The following is a 22,028-nucleotide window of genomic DNA, read 5'->3' on the forward strand; positions in this document are numbered from 1 at the left end:
CCCCAGGCTCTTGCTGCCTGGGATGTCCCCAAAGGCAAGGGCTAGCAAGAAGGCTCATTGTTTAAGGAGTCCCTGACACTGGTCCTGTGGGCCCTAAAGCACCCCATGGGGACGGAGCAGTAGCTAATGCTCGCTGGTGCTTGATCAGGTTGTGCAAAGTCACATGAAGTCACATCACACCCATCACCCCACTGTGAGCTTAGGGCCCAAATCAGCCCCTCCTGTACCCTACACAAAGGAGCTTGATTTTCCCAGAAGCTGAGCGGACAGCTCAAGCCTTTTGTTCCTATGAGTAGTGAAATACTGGAGGTAGTTAAGCAGGGCTAGACGGGATCCAGATCCCACTACTGACACCTCCACATCCTGAACCATGCTGCTGTAAGCTGGCTGTCCAGACCCTTCCTGGCCAGGGCTTTGGCACAATGTAATGAGACCTGGAGAAACGCCTGTGCCAGTGATCACAAGTTAAGCAGGCATCTGAATCCGGCATAGATCCAGTTTTATTGAACTGGGGGGGGAGGGAACTGGGGAGGAGTAGTGCTCAGTTAAGCTCCTTGTACCCTGAAACCAGAGATTTGAGTCCATGTCCCTGCAGTATGAGAGAGCAGGTGCACTGCTGTTGATGTAATGGGGAATTGGAGAAGTTATTTATGGCCTGAGCTGTTGCACAGAGCAAATTCTTCTCCCTATTCTTGCAGGCAAGCTGAGAGGAAGAGGGTCAGACCCTTTTGCAAAGGACTGGTGGTCCCAGCAGTAAGAATGAAGTGCCTCTGAGCCAGTAATGGTATTTAAGTTGCAAGCTCTGAGGGGCAGAGACTAGCTCTTGCCCTTTAAGGACAGTTGCTAGGCTGAACCCATTCCCATGATGTAGACTCACAGGCAATGCAGGAATTAAAATAAATGAGTGAATTAAGACATGTTAGGAGCATAATTATAGGAAATCAGCTTACTTCAGGGCCACAGGCAGACAGAGGTAGCTTATATCCCTGAGAAGGCATGTCTCAGTGCAGTATCATGGAGGCTGTTGGCATGCACGGTTTATCTCTGCTCACATCCCTCTGGACTACTGAGAGAGTTGGGCTCTTCTGCTCTCTCCAGCAAAGTGGTTTCTGTAGTAGGCAAAAGACAAGAGGTGTTGGGCTGAAGCTCTGTGGAGAAAGCCATTCTTCATTTGCACAAACACCAAAGGGCTTGCGCTAAAGCAGCGGGGCTTACTGGGCTGCAGAGAGCCACACTGCCAGGGGTATCTCAGCAAAGACCTCCTGGGATCTTTCCTGTCCTCTGAATAAAGTAGACCTGTGGCTTCCTTTGCCTTGTGGAAAAGCAGAGTTCTTCTGAGACTGGTGGGTGATGTGGGGAGCTGAAGTCTCAGTGCTGGCAGTGGGAACAACGGCCCCTTGTAATTTTCCCTGTGAGCCAAAGATAGGAGCTGCATTGATCCTGCTGGCATCCAAAGCAGCTAGGAACATCCGCCAAGCCTGCCTGGGACTCAGCAGATAAACAGCACGTGGGGAGCGGGGCGGGTGGCTGGGCAGTTTGGCTTCTTGCTGCCCCATTAGGCTCCTTTTCTTCTTCTCCCCTTCCCCCTCCTCCTCAGCAGTGTGTTCAAATCCCCCAGACAGCTACTGGGCACTGCTGAAGGGACCAGCCCAGGAGTGGGACAATAAAATCCCTGACACCACTGTTCAAGAGGCCTCGGGGGGGGGGGGGGAAGGCCAGGCCAGCTGCACGGGTATAAAGCTGTTCCACACTCCCAGCACAGCATTCCAGCACAGTTGTTTGCCGGGCTCCTCCAGCACACTCCAATGGATATCACCATTCATAACCCCCTGATCCGCAGACCTCTGTTATCTTGGTTGGCACCAAGTCGTATCTTTGACCAGATTTTTGGAGAGCACCTGCAGGAGTCAGAGCTTTTCCCTGCTTCCCCCAGCTTCAGCCCCTTCATGATGAGATCCCCCATTCTTCGGATGCCGGGTTGGCTGGAGACGGGACTCTCCGAGGTAATCTTCCCTTCTTAATGCTCTTTGTTATTGCTATGTGCACATCCTGATGGGTCTGGAGCTGGAGACCCATGAGAGCTGAGAGCTTGGAAGCTGCTTGTAGGTGGTTGTTAGGAAAAGGCTGGGGAAAAGGGTGCTGTGTTTGTGCCTCTGCTCCTCTGCATTAGGCAAGAACCTCTGCATGATCTGCTAATCATTTGTGACTGAGACCAAGTATTACCATAGTGTTGGGAATAAAGGCAAACTGAGCTGAGTGTGCAGCAAACGACTGTAAGAACTGATGGAAGAAAGTAGGGAGCCTAATTTTCCTGTCTGCTGTGCAAAACATTCAATCCCACTCTCTCCTGAGAAGTAAACAGCACAGACATAGTGGGCAGGGGTAGTAGGATCCTCATGTCAGGCAGTGTGGGAGCTCATGGTTGCTGAGGAAAAAGGGACCTGTTTTAAAGAATCACTGCTGAGAACAGCAGCATTTGAAGTAAGATACAGGACCCAAAGGATCCTGAAGCAGCCATCTGCTTGCTTCAGGGGCTGAGCCAAGAGGCATGCAGTTCAAACAACCTTGCCTGTTCTGAGTCAACTGTCTTATTTACAAGTAAATTACAGAGCTATTCTAAGCCAAAGGAGAGAGAGCGAAGTATTTTTTTAATCTTTGCCTAATGTTTCCTTTGATTTAGTGACCTGGGTCTCGCTATCCACTGAAGCAGCCATAATAAGCACCACAGATAAAAACATCTGTCTATCTCAGTGAAGAAATCTTCACAAATATTCTAGAAGGAGGAGGATGCACTTAGACTCCCAGGTTGAACTGTGGAAACCAGTAAGCCTAGAGCTGGCACAGAGGCTGCCTCCACATCCCAGAGCAGAGCTCCAGGATTCAGATTAAGAGAATCTCTTCCTCACTCCCAAGGAAAACATTTATCCCATATGATCAAGAGAAAGCATTCACATTTTAGATACTGTAGTGATGGGCATTAATGTAACAGGCTAGCAAGGGATGAAGCCACCCAGATCAGAATCACAGGATTGAATGAAGGTCAGACAGTGCATGTGTAGATACCAGCTTGAGCCTTGAACTGCTTTATTCTGAGAGCCTTTTTAAGCTGAAACCCTCACCTGCTCTTTTCTGAAGCACCTCCTTGTTTTGCAGATGCGACTGGAGAAGGACAAATTTTCTGTAAATCTTGATGTGAAGCATTTCTCCCCTGAGGAGCTAAAAGTGAAGGTGCTTGGGGACATGATAGAAATTCATGGGAAACACGAAGAGCGCCAGGTACTTCTACTCCTACTTACCTGTGCAACTGATAAAGTCAGTGTGAACTTCCTCATCTATGGTTAAACAAGGAGACTGCAAAACAGTCCTCTCCTGTGCTCATCTCAAATACTTCTAATGTTTTTTATCAACCAATCCTAATGGAAGATGCTCTGTGCAAACCCTCCAGCTGAACCCAGACTGGGCAGCAACAGGGTGGAGATTTATTGCTGATGTTACATGAACTGTGAACTGACCTGGAAAATCATCTTTGAAATGGGCATTTCTGGGCCTCCCTCTTCCTGGGAAGAGGCTGGGAATGCAGGGATGCATTCAATAAGCTAACAACGAACTGTAATAATTAAACCACATAATGAATCAGTGCATTGCCCTGTTCCGTTACCATAAGGCTACCTCTTCCTGAAAAAGGCCCATCTATTAGTTTGTAATCCTTAAAGGTTGTGTGCTACTGTCAGTCATCCCACTGCTTGTTGTCTCTGGAGACCTGTGTGGCAACTGGACAGGCAGAAGTCAAAAGCCCTGTCCAAAGCTGTATGTAACAGGGTTTGTCAGTCCCCATCTTCCCCTCTCCCCACCCCCGCCTCACCTCCTTGCCAGAAGGAAACGAATAGGCACGATAAAGTAGCTATGTCACTGGAATTGTCAGCTCTAAGAGCTTGTGGAAGCCTGTAATCCTGACATAACTTCTGCAAATTATTTTCCCTAAGAAAATAACCAAGCACTATAGCAGATCTCAGCTCACTAGAAAGCAGTGTATTACCAGAGCTCTGGACAACATGTAGGCCTAGCTGCTGCACCTTAGGAATGACAGCATACCACTGTGCAATGAAGCCAGTCTCTGCCTGGCACAAGAGCTGGAACATAAAGCCTCCTCCTGTAAATAGTGTACCTCCTGTACCAGGCACCTGCAGCCTAAGCAGGGCAGTGTCTCACTTTGGCCAGTCTTGGCTCTTTAAAAAGGGCGTCTCATAATAAAAACTCTTTTAACTTCCTGAGAAGTTCTCCTTTGAGAGCTGGAGCTTCCTGATCTCTGACTTTATGCAAAGGACCCATGATTTAGGTAGAGCTGAATGAACATTTCTAATCAGGGCTGTTCCTTCTCTTCTCCTTTTGAAGGATGAGCATGGCTTTATTGCCAGGGAGTTCAACAGGAAATACAGGATTCCAGATGATGTGGACCCTCTGACCATAACCTCATCACTCTCTCTGGATGGTGTCCTGACTGTGACTGCACCAAGGAAACAAAGCGACGTCCCTGAGCGCACTATCCCTATCACCCGTGAAGAGAAGCCTGCCATTGCAGGAGCCCAAAGGAAGTAGGCTGCTATTTAAAGTCACCACGGGGGGCTATTCAAGAGCACTTTTCATCAGGTGCCAACTATACTGAATGGCTACTCTTATTATTTATGCTGAGTAAGTTTACTAACAAATAAAACATGAATTAGCAGTTTGTATTTCTTTTGTTTTGAGCACTGAGCACAAGGGAGTGTTGGGTAAAGAAAGCTGGGTAAGGTTGCTGCGCAGGGAAACATACCCGGCATCATTCTTGCTTACAGCTTGAGTGACAGGTATGTCCAGGAGAGCCTGGTGTTCAGAAACACTTTGCTAGTTTCACTTTGTGTACTCTAATGTATTGCAAACATCTAATTGCATGAGCCTTTTCCCTCCGTGTTGCCACAGGATTTAAGAGTGTTTCACAAGCAACAGAAAAGTTTATCCAGTGGAGATTAGACTGGTAAAACAACTTCACGACAATCGAAACCCATTCAAAGTGTGGGTATTAGATAACAACTGAATGGAAGACAACTGTCTCTTAAATATCTCTAGAATGACTCATGTTATGGAAAAGCATCCAAGTGCTGCAACCAGTTCAGAGCAGTTGCAGACGAAAACCGAGTAGCTGCAGCAAACACAGATATATCCAGAGAGGAGAAAAGCACCTGCTCTCACGGTGCAAATCACATCACTTTGAAACTATGTTGTCAGTGCCCTTCAAACAATGAACATGATCTGACGTCTACAGTATTAATCTGATTTATGCTAACATTGTTGAGTGGTGCAAAACACTACTAAGACCTTCTCAAGTGTCATCATCTGCTTAACACCTCTCTTGAAAGGGATATGAGCATAAAGGAAAGTCTGTATTACTGGAATTGAATTTCTAAAATTCATCGCCAAAAAAGACAGACTGCCATAGATCTGTCACACAGATCATCAGACTCAATTAGGACCTGACCAGTTTTCTATGTTTCTTATATCTGCTAAGAGAAAAGTTATATTAGAAGGGATCAACTTAAATCTCAAATGAACTGAGAGGACATCCTTCTTCCATGGCTTTAAGTGAGAAAGATAAAATGCGCACTCAGTGATGTGGGGACATCATCAAATACCCCAAATCCCACCTAATTGCCAAGATCTAGTGTTTCCTATTAGCTGGTTCTAATAAGGTCTTCCAGTTAAGTTGTTAGTTGGGCTAGGCTGACAGGGCGCAGGGTGACTGATGACTTGCAGTCACCTCTGCACAGAAAACAAATGACAGAAACACACACAGGTTACAAACAGCTTGGAAAGCAGGAAGGACGTTTTTCACATGATGCTACGTTTGGCTTTAATGTGTGACAGGTCCTTTTGCTTGAAGGATATCCTTATAGCATTGCTAGCAGAGAGGCCTCCTGTTTTTCTGAAGGCATAGTCTGCAGACTGTCTTCAGTTCTCTTGCTTTTCCTGCATCCTTCTTGTTCTTTCTCTGTCTGTTGGACACAAACAAAGAAAATGCTTCTGTATGGAGACCTGTAGTCTATTGTGCAGCAGGACTGAGCAGTTGGGGTGAATGAAGGATGTTCCAACTCAGGGTGGTGGCCCTTGAAACTGATGATGTTCTCGTTCAAATCCTAAAAGGATAAACAAAAAAAAACTTGAGGAAGTGCAAAATAGCAAGAATATATTCAGAAAGTGCAGGTGAGGGAAATCTTTTCTGTAGTGCGGAGTTTTGTTAGGCTCAAACTCAGGAGCAAGAAAGGAGAATTTTGAGTGAAAGCTCATTGGGGATAAACATGATGAGGTTAGGTAGACGAGAACACTTGAAATGCAAATACCACTCCCTGAATGACTCGAAATACCTGTTCTGTGGTGGCACAGCAGCACAACTCAACAATGAGAAAATGACAGTAAACAATTCTCTCATGCCAAAGCACAAATGTCATTCAGAAGCTCCTCTTTAGCTACCCTACAGATGAGACTATGTTTCAGTTCTGTGCACATACTTTTTATTCTCTGATGTTGTTTCAAATCAGCAAGCATACTGAAAAGAAAAATTCACATTTCACATGGCTAAATATAAGTTAAAAAATTTAATATTTTATATCTTACAGGAAGACCAAAGTATCTCCTGTTGCACTACTACTTTCAAATCACTCTAACCTAAGATCCCAGAGCTTTGGTGATGGCTTTTGATTCACCATCTGAACAGCAAAGGAAAGAGAGCTGGACCGGGGCCACTGTTACAAGGCCTCACTCAGTAAGACTGAGTTTAAACAGAAAAGTATTCCTCACATCTTTACTCCCGTAGCGGCACTGTTGCACGGCATTCATCACAGAAACCGGTCCTGACGGGGCGGGGCGGAGGCCGGGGGCGGGGCGGCATGACGTCACCAAGGCGCGATGACCTCACCAGCGGCCGTCAGCAACGTCATGAGGGAGCGTCGGCCTGCGTGCTGGCTGGGAAGATGGAGGCGGTGCGCCGCGTCCTGCTGCTCGGCGAGGGCAACTTCTCCTTCGCGGCCTCCCTGTGCGGGGCGGCGGGGACCCACGTCGTGGCCACCTGCTACGAGAGCGAAGAGGAGGTGTGCGGGCGGGGGCGGGCCGCGGAGAGCATCCGGCGGCTGCGGGAGGGAGGTGGGTCCGCGCCGGCGGGGCTCGGCCGGGCGGTGGGGAGGAAGGGAGGGAAGGGTGGTAGGGGGGGTCCTCGGGCGAAGCGCCGTGGGAGGCCGGGACGGGGAGGGACACGGAGCGGGTAGTGCTCGGCCCTTGGGTGTACCCGCTCGTCTCGCAACGCTCGGGGCAAAGCTGCGGGGCGGCACGCCTGCCTTAAACCGGGGACCTGGCGCTGCCGTGCTGCCGCGGGAGCTGTCCAGGCACCTTAGAGACCTCCACCACTCCAGGCGTCTCAGGAGGACGCTTGCCGCGGGGAACTGGAGTTGTCCAAGAGGCTAAGTCAAATGCCCTAAAATCTAATCAGCCTGGAATCGACAGGCTGAGAGTGTTGGGGTTGTTCTGCCTGGAGAAGAGAAGGCGCCAGAGAGACCTTGCAGCCCCTTCCAGTATCTGAAAGGGGCCTGGAGAGGGACTTTTTACAAGAGCACGTAGGGATAGGACGAGGGGTAATGGCTTAAAACTGGAAGAGGGTAGATTTCGATTAGATATCAGGAAGAAATTTTTCACTATGAGGATGGTGAGGCACTGGAACAGGTTGCCCAGAGAAGCTGTGGATTCCCCATCCCTGGAGGGGTTCAAGGGCAGGTTGGACGGGGCTTTGAGCAACCTGGTCTAGTGGAATGTGCCCCTGCCCAGGGCAGGGGGGTTGGAATGAGGTGATCTTTAAGGTTCCTTCCAACATAAACCATTCTATGATTCTATTAAATAGTTCTGAAACAAGCAGCCAGATAGCGGAAGTCTCTGCAAGAGAGCAAAGGGAGCCTAGACTTTCTGGTTTTCCTAATGCATATAAGTAGAAAGATGCCTGTCAGCTGCTGCTCTGATATGCTTAAAAATGAACTAGAGGACTTTAATTGCTACCGTTCTTTAAAAATTGCGGTAATGATAAACATCAGAGCCTTGTTTTTTGTTTACTTTTGAAGGAGCTGAAGTTGTGTTTTCTGTGGACTGCACCAAGCTGAAGGATTATTTTTTACCAGAAGAAAGAGAATTTGATTGTATTTATTTCAACTTCCCTCACTGTGGGAGAAAGGCTGGAGTGGTGAAGAACAGAGAACTGCTTGCCCACTTTTTCCATAGGTGAGTAAACCAGAAGTATTTCTATGCTAATTGACTGCTGTGATACAGATTTCTAGCTGTGTTATGGGTGTTTTTCTGGCACTATACATTTTCTGTGTGCGCTAGCAGCATTTTTCTTGTTGCCTGGCTTTTCTTACAGCTCCGCAGAAGTACTGACAGAGGAGGGAGAGGTCCATGTGGCTCTTTGCAATGGACAGGGTGGGACACCTGCTGATCAACCAAGGAGAGAATGGCACAACAGCTGGCAAATAGTGGCTGTGGCAGCAGGAGCTGGATTTATCTTGAGTAACGTTCATCCATTTAAAGCAGAGACTATCCATGGATATAAGTGTACAGGTTACAGGTAACCGTTGCGTGGCAAAACTGAAAAGTTGATATTCTTGCTCTTATAATGCCTAGCACTAGTATGATCTTTTAATCTTGTTTCTTGGAGAGAGGAACTCCCTTTAATTTTCCTTAAAATAGCTACAGTTCTTTTTTGCCTCTAAGTAGAATAGCCAAGATTAAAATGGAAAATTCTTGCCAATGTAGCCTCTAAAAAATAAGATTATTTTAGGATTTTAAAGATCAAAACGGTCCATTTCAGAACAAATGTCAATCTTGGTCTAAAGACAGCAGGAGGACTGCGTTATGTGTATCTGCTTAGCAGATAATCACAGAATCACAGCATGGTTGATGTTGGCAAGGACCTCTGGCAATCATCTAACCCTACCCCACAGCTCAAAGCAGAGCCAGCTAGAGCAAGTCGCTCAGAGACACATTCAGTCCCCAGGGATGGAGACTGCATGACCTTTCAGTGCAGCTTGTTCCAATGGACCATCTGCCCAGTACAAGTATGGTAGTGTTGCGTTTTTGTCACCTTGTAACAAGACCTGGTATTCAACAAGAGGTGTGTTAAAGAGAGTTGTCTGTGTAATGCTACTTGTGACATATTAAATATAGGAAACCATCGGTGACTTTGCTCTGCTTTTGTTTATTGTCAGGAGTCAAGATAAATCTTTCTGTATAGAGGGTGCTTTAAACCACATTTTCACACGAAGCACCCCACTTCCATATTTCAAACCTATGATCTGCGAGATAGAACTGGAAAGCCGAAAAGTTTCTTTCCAAGTACCACAGATACTTGTGGATAAAATTAATAGGTAAGTTTTATAACTAGCTTCTATTTGGCAATAACACACACTCCTGCTCTCAGTGGGAATGACGACCATAGGTGTCAGATAAAATGGAATTTCTTCATTTTCCCTCCTTCCCCCTTTTTTATGTTCCATTTCTTCTTCAGGTCTGCTTCATGTTGGCTTGTGGTTATGGCCTACTTAAAAATAAGTCTACAGAACAAAAAGAAACTTTATAGTTGAGACCAAGTTGCTGTAGACCTGAATGCACAAATAAAGATTAAAACTTTAATCTGTTTTACTGTACCAGGGAAAAAAATCAAGAATTGACTTGGTGTCTGCTAATACCACAATACTAAGGCTAGCTAGGGTAAAAAATGCTAATTTGATTCATTTCTGTAGTTTGGTAATGCCTGTACTGAGTGGAAATGGTGATGCTGACTGTTAAGTCCCATTCCTTTTTTACCAGTGAAAGTGCAGTTAATTCTTGATTGCAGACTGGGAACAAACTGCAGTGTCCTGAAAACATGTTAGCCATTGCAACACCTTTGATGAAAGACTTGGCTTGTTTAGGTAGTTACTACTGACTTAATATCTGAGATTTGTGTAGATTGCTGCACTCGAATTATGATCACAGAAGGGCATTTCAAGGAAGTATGTTTAGTCGTGTCTAATTTGTGCTTTTATTTTTCACAGGGGTTTCCTAGAACTAAATTCAAATCATCCAGTACAGACAGTAAAGGAGAAGCTCACTGCAGAGCTCAACAAAGCTTTTCCGTTACAAAACATTGACTGCTGCCTTTCTCTGCTCCACCAAGGTCACCTCAATGGTGTTTGTCACTCAAATATCTTTTGGATCATTCTGAGTCCAGAGGAGTCTCCAAGCACTGAAGAAATGTCTAATGGAGTGGCAAATGCAGTTTTATTTTCCCATGTTGATTTTTGCAAGGACACAGATAAGAATGGCTGGATGAATGTACAAGAGAGATGCCACATTTCAAAACAGTATTATCTTAGACCTTCCCTTCTACCGTATGCTCAGGCAATAATACAAAGAGCAGCCTTTCTCCCGGGGACAATTCATGTTCTTTCTGGCCCAGTTTTCAGGAAGTGTCTTATCAGTCCTTACTCCATGCCTGTTTTTCATGAGGTGGTGTTTGTATGTGCAGTTAACAGGGGTACAGAGAACAGCTGTATCCAGATGTTGGTGAATAGCATCAAAACCAGCATACATGCTCTTCATCAGACTGTTTCTGGCTCTAAACTGAATATCAATCTGCAGGAAGCAACAAGCTTTGAAACAACTGAACTGAATGACTTTTCTGCTTTTGAATCTCAGCTTAGTGAAATTCAGTACTTCATCTGTATGGAGATAGATACTTCAGGCTCCTGTGAGAAGGGCTCCTGTGTGGGAATTATAAGGACTGAACTTATAGGCAGTGAGTTAGTGGTTGTCTTTGCTTCATTGAATCTTGACCTCCTAGCCATGTTGATCTGTGGAATATCTGACTGGCGAATGCTCTGGACATCAGACACACGATTCCTCCATCAATTTCCTAGAGGAAGGTTAAGGCTTTTCAAGAGTTTTTCTCTCTATCCACCTTCCTATGTGCATGATGTCAGCTTTTGGGTTCCTGATGGGGAACAATTTGATGAGGTTGCCTTTCACACCATTGCTAGGCAGGTGTCAGGTGAAATGGTCGTATCCATCCAGTTAATCGACAGTTTCCAGCAGTCAGAGACGGGTCGGAAGAGCCTCTGCTACAGGCTGACCTTTCAGTCCTGTGACAAGGCACTGAGCCGCCAGGAGGTGGCAGAGATGCAGCTGCTCTTTCGTAAAGAAATAAAACATCACTTGCGGGTCGCTCTTCGGTAGAGCCTCGTAGAGTTCTTCTCAGGTGCTCGAGCAGCGTCTGCGCTTGTTGCTGATCTGGGAAACGCGGCCTATGTCTTGTTAAGACCTAAGACCCTTACGAAGGCGGTGGAAATCCCTGTTAATGAAGATCAAGCACCTTCCTGTTCTGCGCGTGTGTCATGAAACCTCACCTCAGAAAGCGGAGCCTCTCTCTGCTGGGGTCCTGTGAGACTGGACGTGATCTCCTTGCTGGTGCCAGTTGGCTTTTCCTGCCCTGGCTAGTGTTTGCCCAGAGCCCTGTTGTGGCGATCGCATCAAGTCCCCGGGAGGAGGGTGGGCCTTCCCCTTTCCCGAGGCACTTTGAGCGCTGCGGTCTCTCCGCGCCGCCGCTGCTCGGAGCCCCCCGCGGGCGGGCGCGAGGCTGCGGCAGGCGCGGGACGCGTGCCTCCTCGCGCGGGCGGCTCGCGGGGCAGGGGCACGCGCAGTGGGCGCCAACGGACGCCAACGGTCGCCGACGGTCTCGCTCCCGCCTCTGTGAGGGGGCTCGCGCCTCTGTGAGGGGGCGCGCGGGCACCTGAGGGGAAGGGGAGCAGGACCCGCCGGAGCGGGCGGGCGGAGGTCGGCGCCGTCTGGGGAGGGTCCGCCGTCGCTTCGGGGAGGGCGGGCGGGCGGGGGTCGGCGCCGTCTGGGGAGGGTCCGCCGTCGCTTGCGGGCGGGCGGGGGTCGGCGCCGTTTGGGGAGGGTCCGCCGTCGCTTCGGGGCGGCCGAGAGGGCAGGAGTCGGCCACTGCCTTCGTGGGGAGGGTCCGCGATCGTCTCGGGGCGGGCGGGTGCCGGCGCCGTCGGGGAAAGGTCCGCGATCGTCTCGGGGCGGGCGAGCGGGGGTCGACCATCGCCTTCGGGGGTCTGCGAGCGCCGTGAGGAGGGCTGGGGCTCAGGTGCCGTCCCGGGGAGGTGCGGTCGCCCATCGTCACAGAGTGTACGGAGGGTCCAGACCCCGCCGGGAGCGGCCAGAGCAGCGGAAGGCACTTCGCCCTCGTCCCTGCAGGGAGCAGCGGAGCAGCAATTCGGTGAGAAAAGCCGATCTCCGAGTTTTTTCCGGGGCAGGGGTTATGGGGTAGGGGCGGGAAGACAGTCGGGAGTCGGGCGGTGCTGAGGTGAGCTCCCTCCGGGGACCGGGTGTGCTGAGAGGAGTCCCCTCCGGGGGTCGGGCGGTGCTGAGGGGAGACTCTGCGGGGGACGGCGTCGCTCTCGGACGTGAAGAAGAACGACCAGGCGGTTCTGTCAGACTCTTCCACCGGTAAGTAATTCTAAATCTGGACATTTTTTTTCTGAATTTTAACGATGGAGCTCCGCAGCCTCTGTGGGAAAGAAACTCCTCCCGGGGTAGGGGCCGGGGGGAACGGCCCGGGGCCGGGAGGTGCTGAGGAGAGCTCCCTCCAGGGGCCGAGGGGTGCTGAGGAGAGCTCCTTACGGGGCCCGGCGTCCCTCCGTTCTGACCGCGTGCTCCTGCCTCGGCAGCAGCTGGTGGAGCAGACAGAGGAGGCATCCATCGTGTGGCACTGCGAGGCAAGAGCGAGCGAGAAGAGGGCCGGAGGAAGCCCAGGAGGCTGACGTGGAGGAAAGGGAAAGGCGCTCTGGGCAGAGGGACTGTGGTCGGTCAAGGGTGTTGCCAGCACCTTTGTGCCCTGGCTGGCTTTGAGCTGGGCGACCTCCCTGTAACCAGGGCTCAGGTCTTTGGCCTTTTGCCATGTTGCCCCATGGTTAGGCAGCCCGGAGAGAGGGGCAACCCTGTAAGGAGGGTGAGAGCCACCATCTCCACACCTGGGGGGGAAGTGGAGCTCCTGAAGAGGGGAAGAGCCAGGCTGGTGGGCCCATAACTTGGGTGCAGGTCGGAGCCTTGGGCTCCGTGGGGCTCGTTGGGAGTGCTGAGCTGAGGGGGACCACCCTGTAAGTAGGGCTGTGCCTGTCCCCTGTGTTCAGCAGCACCCCCTCTAATCAGGCGGGTGCCCCTGGCCCCGGCTTTTCAGAGGCGTGGGGCTGGGATGTGTGGGGCTGGGCGTGCCCTGCCCTAGGCCTCTTTGTCTTTGTTCTTGGCCCCAGGAGCAGTTTGGGAGAAGAACCACCGGGGAACGCGGGAGGAAGGGGCCTTTTCCAGGCATTGGGTTGTGCTTGCAAGCGGGGCCTGGGTCCTGCCCCGGAAGCCTTGTTTCTGGGTGGCCATTTTATTGCCTTGAGCTGGGCCATCGCCCCGGAAGCGGGGCTGTGGCCTCTGTTTTTTTGCCTCCCTCTGGGCCACTGGGTACTATGGCGGTGGGAAAAATAGGTCTAATGTGGCTGAGCCTGGGGGGGTAAAGGGTAGGAGGGGGGAAGGATGGCTGGGGGCTGGGGAGTGCTGTGGGGACCTCCCTCCGGGGGCTGGCATTCCTCTCTCCTCCGGGCGGAGGAGTTGGTGCTTGAGTGTGCCCTCCTTCTTTGGAAGCAGCTCCTGGAGAAGAAACACAAGGCATGGTGAGGAAGTGCGAGGCAAGAACAGGTGAGAGGAGGAGTGGGAGGTTGGAGAGGGGGAAGGAGAAAGGTGCTCTGGGCAAAGGGACCTTTTTGTTAGTGGGTCTGTGGTCACGCAAGACCATTGCCAGCACCTTTGTGCCCCGGCTGGCTTTGCGCTGGGCGACCTCCCTGTAACCAGGGCTCAGGTCTTTGGCCTTTTGCCATGTTGCCCTATGGTTTGGCTGCGCGGAGCGAGTGGCAACCCTGTAAGGAGGGCAAGGGCCACTGTCTCCGCACCCGAGGGGGAAATGGAGTTCGCTGGACCCCAAGCCCACCCTGTAAGCAAGGGAGGGCCATTTCCCCAGCTCCCTCCTCCGGCCCTGGCAGCGTTCTGTCTGCTGGTGGCCTGGCCTGTGTGCCCCCCGGGAGTCAGGCGCGTGATGCTGTTTGCCCCTTGGCCACCCGTGAAGCCCCTTGGCGTGTTGAGGCCCCTCACGCCTCCATGCAGCCCCAGGGGCGTGGGTCTGAGGCTCTCCTCTCCCGCTCGCTGGTAGGGATGGCTCCCCAGACACAGGGGCTGCGCAGAGCTCGTCCTTCCTTCTCGGAAGTTCTGTTTGTCCCTGATTGTGTCTGTGTCTGTGTCTGTGGGAGTGAGAGAGCAAATGAGTTTCTTGTTTAGGCCCCTGTTAAAATTACTGCAGCGTACTTAGCTTAAACTTCCCAGGAGGGAGAGAGGGCTCTGTGCAGCAAAAAGGGGGTCCCCTCTGAGGCCGCGAGCGGAGGGAGGGTCCGGGCTTGCCCCTCCTTTCTAAGGACAGAGTGAAGCCGCTTAGTTGTAGAGTGCGGTCAAGGCGACCTGCCCGTAGTCAGGGGCCGGGTCTCTGCCTGCACGGCTGCCTGTCCTGCTGGCGACCTGCCAGTGTGACAGCCCCGTACTCGGGGCATGTGTCACGAGTCCGTGGAGCCCTGTGTCCCCAGGAGCAGCCCATCCCCCCTGTAAGCAGGGCTGGGGAGGCTGCTTTAGCCAGCCAACAGGAACGAGCCCTCCCTGGCTCTTTTGAGGGTGCAGGTTGAGGAAGTGCTGTGCTGGAGGGTGCAGGCCTGCCTTTGGCGCTACTTTTGGCTAGGGTGACCTCCCCGCAGTTGGGGTTGAGGTTGCGCGCTGGGCTCCCGAAGAGATGGTGTTGTGCTGCAGCCAGGCTGGCCGGCCCGTAACTGGGGCGCAGGTCGGAGCCTCGGGCTCCGTGGAGCCTTGTTGGGAGTGCCGAGCCACGGGGGACCGCCCTGTAAGTAGGGCTGTGCCTGTCCCCTGGGCTTGGCGGGACCCCCTGTAATCAGGCGGGTGCCCCTGGCCGCGGCCTTTCAGAGGCATGGGGCCGGGATGTGTGTGGGCCTTTGGCCGTGAAGCTCCGCGGCCTGGCTGTTGAGTGAGTCTCGTTCCTGTTGCTGTGGGGGAAGGCCGAGCTCTCTGGCTCCCTGGGTGTCGACCTGCCTGTAACCAGGGTCCGGGTCTGGGAGCCTTTGTGCTCCACTGGCAGCCTGTGTGGGGTGACCGCCCCGTTAGCGGGTGCAGGTCAGGGTGCCCCTGAATCAGAGAGGAGCCTCTGAGGGCCTTTGGGACCAGGGCTGCCCTGTAAGTCAGCCCTGGGCGTGCCCTGGGAGTGCCGAGCTGAGGGCGACCACTCTGTAAATAGGGCTGTGCGTGTCCCCTGCAGTTGGCAGGATGTGCTGGGAGGGACCCCCTGTAGTCAGGTGGGTGTCCCTGGTCCTGGCCCTTCAAGGGCAAAAATTTGGAAGTTGTATCTTCTTAACACAGAATTGGAATGGCTTCTAAAAACCCAAGGAACGGCATTGAGCCAAGTACTTCCCCCAAAGTCATAAAAACCTTCCCAAAAGTGCCAAGGATGCTCTTGTTTGACTGCATCCCTGGTGACAGGGAGCTCCCTTTGCTTAGAGTGCCTCTCTTTGCTTTTCTCTTTCCCTTTCTTCAGCCTGCCGCTCCTCCTCCTATTCGCTCTTGCCTCGTGGTTCCACACGCACGTTTGATGCCTGTTCTTTCTTTCTTTCTTGTCTAGGAGTTGTTGCTGGGGGGGACGGTGCAGTCTTTTCACAGGAGCGCAAGCGCCTCCGCCCAGAGAACAGGGGGAAGCCGGCCCTCGGAGAGACCTCCCCACGGCGGTCCCCAGTCCCTGGTTTCTGGCCGTCCTTCCCCCTTTCGCCCCCTACCCCCCTTGGCTTAGACATCTTGGGCGCCGCGTGGTGCCCAGCATCCTGGGGGCTTTACAGAGGAGAGGCCCTGGCCCTGTTTCTGGGGGGGCGGCCCAGTTCAACGCCATTAAGCCCAGTGCCAGGGCTTCCTGGGCAGGACCCGGGCCCTGCTTGCAGGCCCGTGGAAAGGGCCCCTTCCCCCCCAGCTTTTGCCTTCCCCGGGGGTTCCCTTTCTCCCCAGCTGAGAGCAAAGGGAAAGGGGACCAGGGCACGATAGGGTAGGGCAGGGCAGGGCAGGGCAGCGCAGCAGGTTTAGGGTGGCAAGCGTCACTTGCAGGCCCCAAACACCAGCCACTTCCCAAACAGCTGCTCTGCATTGAAGCGGCAGCTTCTCCCAAGTGGCAAGGAACCCACCTCAGAACGTTCTTCTGCCCAAGCCCCTAAAACCTCCCGGGAAAAGCCCTTGCTAGTCACCAGCCACTGCTGCCGAGTCTCCTGCCTTCAGGGCAGAAAGTACACTCTTGATAGTGCTCTGCTGGCAGCCGGTGTGGGGTGACCGCCCCGTTAGTGGGTGCGGGTCAGGGTGTCCCTGAATCGGAGAGAAGGAGCCTCTGAGGGCCTGTGGGACCAGGGCTGCCCTGTAAGTCGGGGCCAGACCAGTGCCCTGCAGTCCCAGGCACTTTGAATTCCAGGCAGCGGCTCGAGCCCCCTGTAAGCAGGGGTGCAGGCTCTTTGGCCGCCACTGTGCATGCCTAGCTCCATTTGCCCAGGGCGTCCACCTCCGAGCCCAGCTCTGGCACCAGCTGGAACTCCACAGGCGTCAGCGCTGGGACTGGAACACCAATGTGGTGAGAAAAGCTGATCTGCGAGGTTTTTTGCGGGGGGGTGGGGGTGTGTTGTGGGAGGACGGCCGGGGTCGGACGGTGCTCTGGAGAGCTCCCTGCGGGGACCACCCCGGCGTCCCTCTGTCCTCCAGGCAGGAAGCGGGGGCTTCTCGGGCCTGAGCGCGTCCTCCTGCCTTTGCAGCAGCTGCTGGTGGAGCCGTCGTTTGTGGAAGGAACCGCCAGGCAAGAGCGAGGGAGAAGAGGAGCGGCAGCAGACTGAAGAAAGGGCACGAGAAAGGCACTCTTGGGCAGGGGATCTCCCTGTCTTCGGAGCTGCGGTCGCCTAAAGCATCCCTGGCCCTTTGGGGATGTTTTCTGTGCCTCTGGAGCAGGTACTTGGCTCATGGCAGTTCCCGAGATTTTTAGGAGTGCTCCGATTCTGTGTTAAGATGATGTGACTTCCCAAAGTTGTCTCAAAACTACTTTTTGTAGCTTGATACTGCTGTACCAGATGTACCAGTGGAGGGGCTGCGCAGACACCCAGAGTGTCCTTTGAGGCCGTGTGCACCCCGGGGAACGAGTACTCGGGAGCAGGGATTTTAAGGTGGTTTCCCCTGTTCTGAATGCTGCTCTTTCAGCACCTGCACGGGCGAGGAAGCCGCTGGACCTCAGCCTCTGGAAGAAGATGTTCCTTCTCCCTGTCCCGAAACAGCTTCTGTTGTCTCCCTTTTCCCAGCTATTCAGTGCAGGGGGGCACCCAATAAAATGCTTTCTTCAACGATGTGTCCCCCATTTAGCTACTTTCCTGCCCTGCCCAACTCTGCGCGGGCAGAGGGCACGGAAGGGGGCGCGGGGGGACACGAGTCACTGCCGCCGCGGGGCTGCTGCGGGGAGAGCGGCCCGCTGGCGAGAAGCGCTGCCGTGGCGGGTGGCCTTGATCTGGTCCCGCTGTTCCGTGCAGCGATGTCACCGCTCCGCGCCGGACCGCCGCTATCGGCCCTCCGCGGCAACGGCGCGCTTACGGCCGCGCGGAGGCGCGCGCCCGTGCCCACACCCGGCATGGCGGCCGGCGGCTTCGGCTCTGCTCTCGTTTCGTCCGCCGGCGACAGGGAGCGGGCGCACGGCTTCCCGTACTCGCCATGGCCGCCAAGGGGGCCCGGCAGCGGTCGCGGGCTGGAGGTGGCGGGGAGCCCGCCCGGCCGCGGTCGGAGGCCGCGATCGCGGAGGAGGCCCGCGGGGAGTAGGTGTCGGAGCGCGCGGCGGAGCGGCGGGGAGCCGGGGCCGGGCTGCAGCGGGAGCCGGGCGCGTGACCCCCTCCCCGGGCGGCGCGCGGCCGTCTCGCGTGGGCGGGTTCTGCAACCGTCAGTCGGGCGCGATCGGGGCCGTCCTTCGGGGCTTGGCAGCCGCAACGCCGGCCAGGCGGTGTTGGTGGCGAGGGCCCGCCCGGTATTTCCTCGCTGCCGGGTTTTTCCGTCTCCAGCGTACCCACAGCCCCGCGTGGTCGTGGTGGGTGCCCGGCCGGGTTAGCGTGTGGGGTGGAAATAGGGTGCCCGGCCTCCCTTCGGCGGAGCTCCTCCCGGGCCTGCGGCAGTAGTGCGTGGCCTTGCTCTCTTTTGTCGGGGAGAGGAGGGGGTGGTCCAAGGGGGCTGTCTGGCAGCGGTGGGTTAAGCTCTCAGGGCCCTTGCTTCGGTGTGGTGAGGGGGGATCCTTGGGTGCTTCCTTGGGAGGGCATTGGCATCCCCCAAAGCAAGCAGTGAATAACTCATCTGTACCTATACAGTGCTTAAATGCAAATATGCTTGTCAGTTCTTTGCCTCGTGTCACCTTGCTACTCTTGATCTTGTTACTGAGTCTTCTTGGTGCATATTTGTATTTTTTCTTTGGAGTAGGTCATCTGGGAGCAAAGCAGGACAAGTCTGGGCCCCTGAAGGATCAACAGCTTTCAAGTGTCTCATCTCAGCCAGGTTCTGTGCAGCTCTCTTAAGCAACATCTCTGATTGTGATGAGACGTTTAACTATTGGGAACCGGTAAGTGGCTTTCTCTCCTTGGAGGTCCTTGGGAGTTTGTGGTTGGCCTATGCAAATGCAGATTTATCTAGAACCTTGTGCTAATCTCTGTGTTTCAAAGAGAAATTTTCCTACTCAAGAATTCAGAGATGGAAAATGCAAAACTGTCTACTCTGTGTGATGCATATTTACATATTTATTTAATCTCCATTGTAGACACACTACCTCATTTATGGAAAGGGGTTTCAGACATGGGAATACTCTCCGGCATATGCCATCCGCTCCTATGCTTACCTGTGGCTTCATGCCTTACCAGCCTTGTTCCATGCTAGAGTTCTACAAACTAACAAGGTAACTCAGATGTGTGAAAGCTTCTTTTGTGGTGAATAAATATGCATTTAGTCTGTGTTAACCAGCTGCTTTGTTTGTTGTCAGAGGTAAGAGAATTAGTGTTTACAAAAATACAAATTTGTTTACAAACGCTAACCTCCCTGTGAGGATTTGCAAGGGTTTGTGAGCTGACTAAGGATCCAAGGAAAAGTGATTGCGAAGTTGCAGGGAAATGCTGTCTGTCTCCAGTTTGCTTGAGAAGCTGTCCCAGAGGGGCTGGTAGCTTGTTAGCCTTTTGAGTGTTTGCCAGCTATCAATGACTGTTTTTTTTTTCAATACGCTATAAAAAATAAGTTAGCATTTTACAAGGGATATTGTAAAAGAAAAAGTACTGAATGGGCATTCTGCTTGGGGATCCATTGCCGTACTCGGCATGTTTCTGCACAACAGAAAACAGAAGAAGGGTAGTTCTGGTAAGTTCAGTGGACTGTGTTCACTTTCTGTGTTGTAAGAAACTTCAGTGTTAGAGGGATAGGCCTTGATCTGCCATGATCTTCAGCATCCCTTGGCGCAAGATCTAGGTCTACAAGAATAGGCTCGTCCACCACTGCCAAGCTTGCTCCGTCCATGCACGGGTCCCAGCTTTCGTCCTTGGGACCAGCTTGTTAGTAACAGGTGCATAAGTTTCATTGTTGTCCTGGTTAGGGGCGCAGCAGGCCCAGCTTTGCGTTCAGTGACAGGCCCGTGCTCACGCTCATTGCCGCGGCAACCAGGGTCAGCTGACTCGGGTGCTCAGCCCGTGGAGGGGTCGCACCTGTGGGGAGCAGCAGACAGGTCAGGTGACCCAAACTGACCAATAGGGCGTTCCGTCCCATCTGCCGTGCTCATTCAAAAAACTGAGGGACCAATGGGGTCAGGTTGGCGCTTCTTCTTTGGCTCTTCTCCAATGGCTCTTCTTCAGTGGACTGCTTCAGTGGCTCTCTTTCTTCAATGACTGGCATCTGAGGAGGACCCTGTCAGCTCATCTGTGTTTTGATCCTGGTCAGTGTGTTCCAGTTCCCATTTGTCACTGAGTCCGGTCTGGAACTTCCCCAGGGCCTGCCAGTGACATCTCCCTGGGAGCTTGATATGGTTTTGTGTATATTTGTATATATTGCATCTATTTTATTATTAATATTTCATTAAAGTAGTTTAGTTTTTTCTAAACTCATAAATCTCTTTATCTCTTATTACTCTCTTTGGAGTGAGAGTTGGGTGAGAGCATTTGTCGTCTTGTCATCGGCCAACCTGGCCCAAACCTTGACAATTGTAAGCCTTGTTCAGATTCTGAGTATGTCTCCTAGGTTCTTATCTTCTATTTCCTCCGATGCTTCCTGGCCTTCCTGAGCTGCATTTGTGAACTCTACTTTTACAAGTGAGTATTAGAAGCTGCCTACAGTGAATGTTTTGGAGCAACGTGAGTAATATTCTCAGTTATTGCCACAGGAAATACACTCTGAAACTCATGTGTAGATGTGTCTGGTAAACTGGGCTACTTCAGAGTGAACCTTGAAAGTATGTGTTCTCATGATAACCTAATGAAATATTGGTTAAAAATTCCACTGTTAGGATAAAATTGTGTTTTCAGATTTGCCATCCACATCTCCACTCCAGTATTTTGTTGATTACACTTGTTTTCTCACTGATACCAGCAAGCAGGGTGGAGTGTTGTAAACTGAGCACTGCTGGAGGAGAGGCTGATGCTGTGTTTGCTTATCATAGTGAATTTTAGTCGAATACATTGATTGTTGCTGTCTGTAATGTATCTGCCAGTGGTGTTTACATCCACTAAAAGCAGTAGCCAGAACGTACAATTATCCTGTCTAAGATGGATTTTTATTTTTACCTGCTGCCTCTTCATTTGTGGCTTTCAAACTATTACCTTGCATTACTTTTCTGTTGGCAGTAGCCTGGCTTTAAGAACATAAGCTGTGGCTTTTTGCATGATGGGGTTTTGTGAGGAGTGAAAATCTTAAGATAGATTGATGTTGCTACAGCAGTGCAGACACCCTAAGTTCCTGAGATTTGCGTGAGCACAAATGAGTGCAACTAACGCTGGTAGAAGGCAAGTCTCTTCTAGAGTTTTGCACTAGTATAACTTACATGGATCTGAAATCCCAGGCCAGAGGCAGCCATACTGCTCTTCAGATGGCCTTCAGCATCTGAGTAATGAGAATCACCCACCTTTAAGCTCTCAGGGTTCTTCATGGATTATTTGTGGTTCTGCATGCATTGGGTACTGTTCTTTTGTGTACTGAGGATATTTTTGTGGTGTCTAATTCTCTCTTGCTTCCTTAGGGCTGTGTGCAAGAAGTTTGGGCTACATGTGAGCCGGCTGATGTTAGCCTTCTTGGTACTCAGCACTGGGATGTTTTGCTCATCTGCAGGTAAGTTTGCTTAGCAGTGACACTAACAATTACTTTATCTATAGAAACCAAAAACCAAGAGAGAAACCAAAGGTCCAGAGAGAAGAAAATCCACAGCACTAAAATACTTCTCTAGCAATCGTTTGTTGTATTTTGTTGCAGGTATTTCTCATGGCAGGTATGATGGCAGAATAAGTGTTGATTCGAATGATGTTCCCTGCATCACTCTTTTGTAATCTTTCCATTTCCAGGGCATGTTTATTTCTATTGCTGCCTCCAGTCTCTCTGCAATGGGCCATGCCTTTTAAACAGGATCTTGGCATACCTTCCTTGAATATATTTTAATCCAGGGAAGGAGGGTCATATTTTGGCATTGTCATTTGCCTTTGTGTCCTGTTCCTTCTGGCTGGTTGTACCCATTTGCCTAGCCAACCACTGAAAGACTTGTAAAACGCCTGCTGTACCTCAAAGAGAGACTTCGAGCAAATTTTTTTTTGCTTTCATTG

At 51.9% G+C, this 22,028-nt stretch overlaps 3 protein-coding genes across 9 annotated transcripts in view; all 3 read left to right on the forward strand.

The window, feature by feature from the left end:
- The first annotated feature begins 1,634 nt into the window (after positions 1–1,634).
- CRYAB (crystallin alpha B) lies at positions 1,635–4,723 on the forward strand. Its single transcript, XM_063355244.1, has 3 exons — positions 1,635–2,003; positions 3,154–3,276; positions 4,393–4,723. Exons 1-3 carry the CDS (start codon positions 1,806–1,808, stop codon positions 4,594–4,596), a joined length of 525 nt encoding a protein of 174 aa, XP_063211314.1. The 5' UTR covers positions 1,635–1,805; the 3' UTR covers positions 4,597–4,723.
- Positions 4,724–6,964: 2,241 nt separating this feature from the next.
- Positions 6,965–11,892, forward strand: FDXACB1 (ferredoxin-fold anticodon binding domain containing 1). The gene is made up of 5 exons (XM_063355445.1): positions 6,965–7,170; positions 8,133–8,289; positions 8,429–8,632; positions 9,273–9,431; positions 10,101–11,892. Exons 1-5 carry the CDS (start codon positions 7,002–7,004, stop codon positions 11,278–11,280), a joined length of 1,869 nt encoding a protein of 622 aa, XP_063211515.1. The 5' UTR covers positions 6,965–7,001; the 3' UTR covers positions 11,281–11,892.
- A 3,077-nt stretch (positions 11,893–14,969) lies between these two features.
- Positions 14,970–22,028, forward strand: part of ALG9 (ALG9 alpha-1,2-mannosyltransferase) — a 43,955-nt gene continuing 36,896 nt past the window's right edge. For 3 of the 7 annotated variants that reach the window (XR_010073624.1, XR_010073625.1, XM_063355175.1), the window contains exons 1-6: positions 14,971–16,804; positions 16,983–17,172; positions 18,670–18,808; positions 19,004–19,138; positions 20,461–20,531; positions 21,455–21,543. Coding sequence is in view for 5 of the 7 variants with exons in the window: in XM_063355175.1 (XP_063211245.1) it covers positions 16,705–16,804; positions 16,983–17,172; positions 18,670–18,808; positions 19,004–19,138; positions 20,461–20,531; positions 21,455–21,543 (724 nt within the window). In the remaining 2 variants the exon portion in view is untranslated. Of the gene's footprint in view, positions 16,805–16,982; positions 17,173–17,801; positions 18,021–18,666; positions 18,809–19,003; positions 19,139–20,460; positions 20,532–21,454; positions 21,544–22,028 lie in introns of those variants that run through there. The other 4 variants (XM_063355176.1, XM_063355177.1, XM_063355179.1 and 1 more) reach the window with 4 other exon arrangements.

The sequence above is a fragment of the Chroicocephalus ridibundus genome, chromosome 18 (genome assembly GCF_963924245.1).
Source record: "Chroicocephalus ridibundus chromosome 18, bChrRid1.1, whole genome shotgun sequence".
NCBI classification, from domain to species: Eukaryota; Metazoa; Chordata; class Aves; order Charadriiformes; family Laridae; genus Chroicocephalus; species Chroicocephalus ridibundus.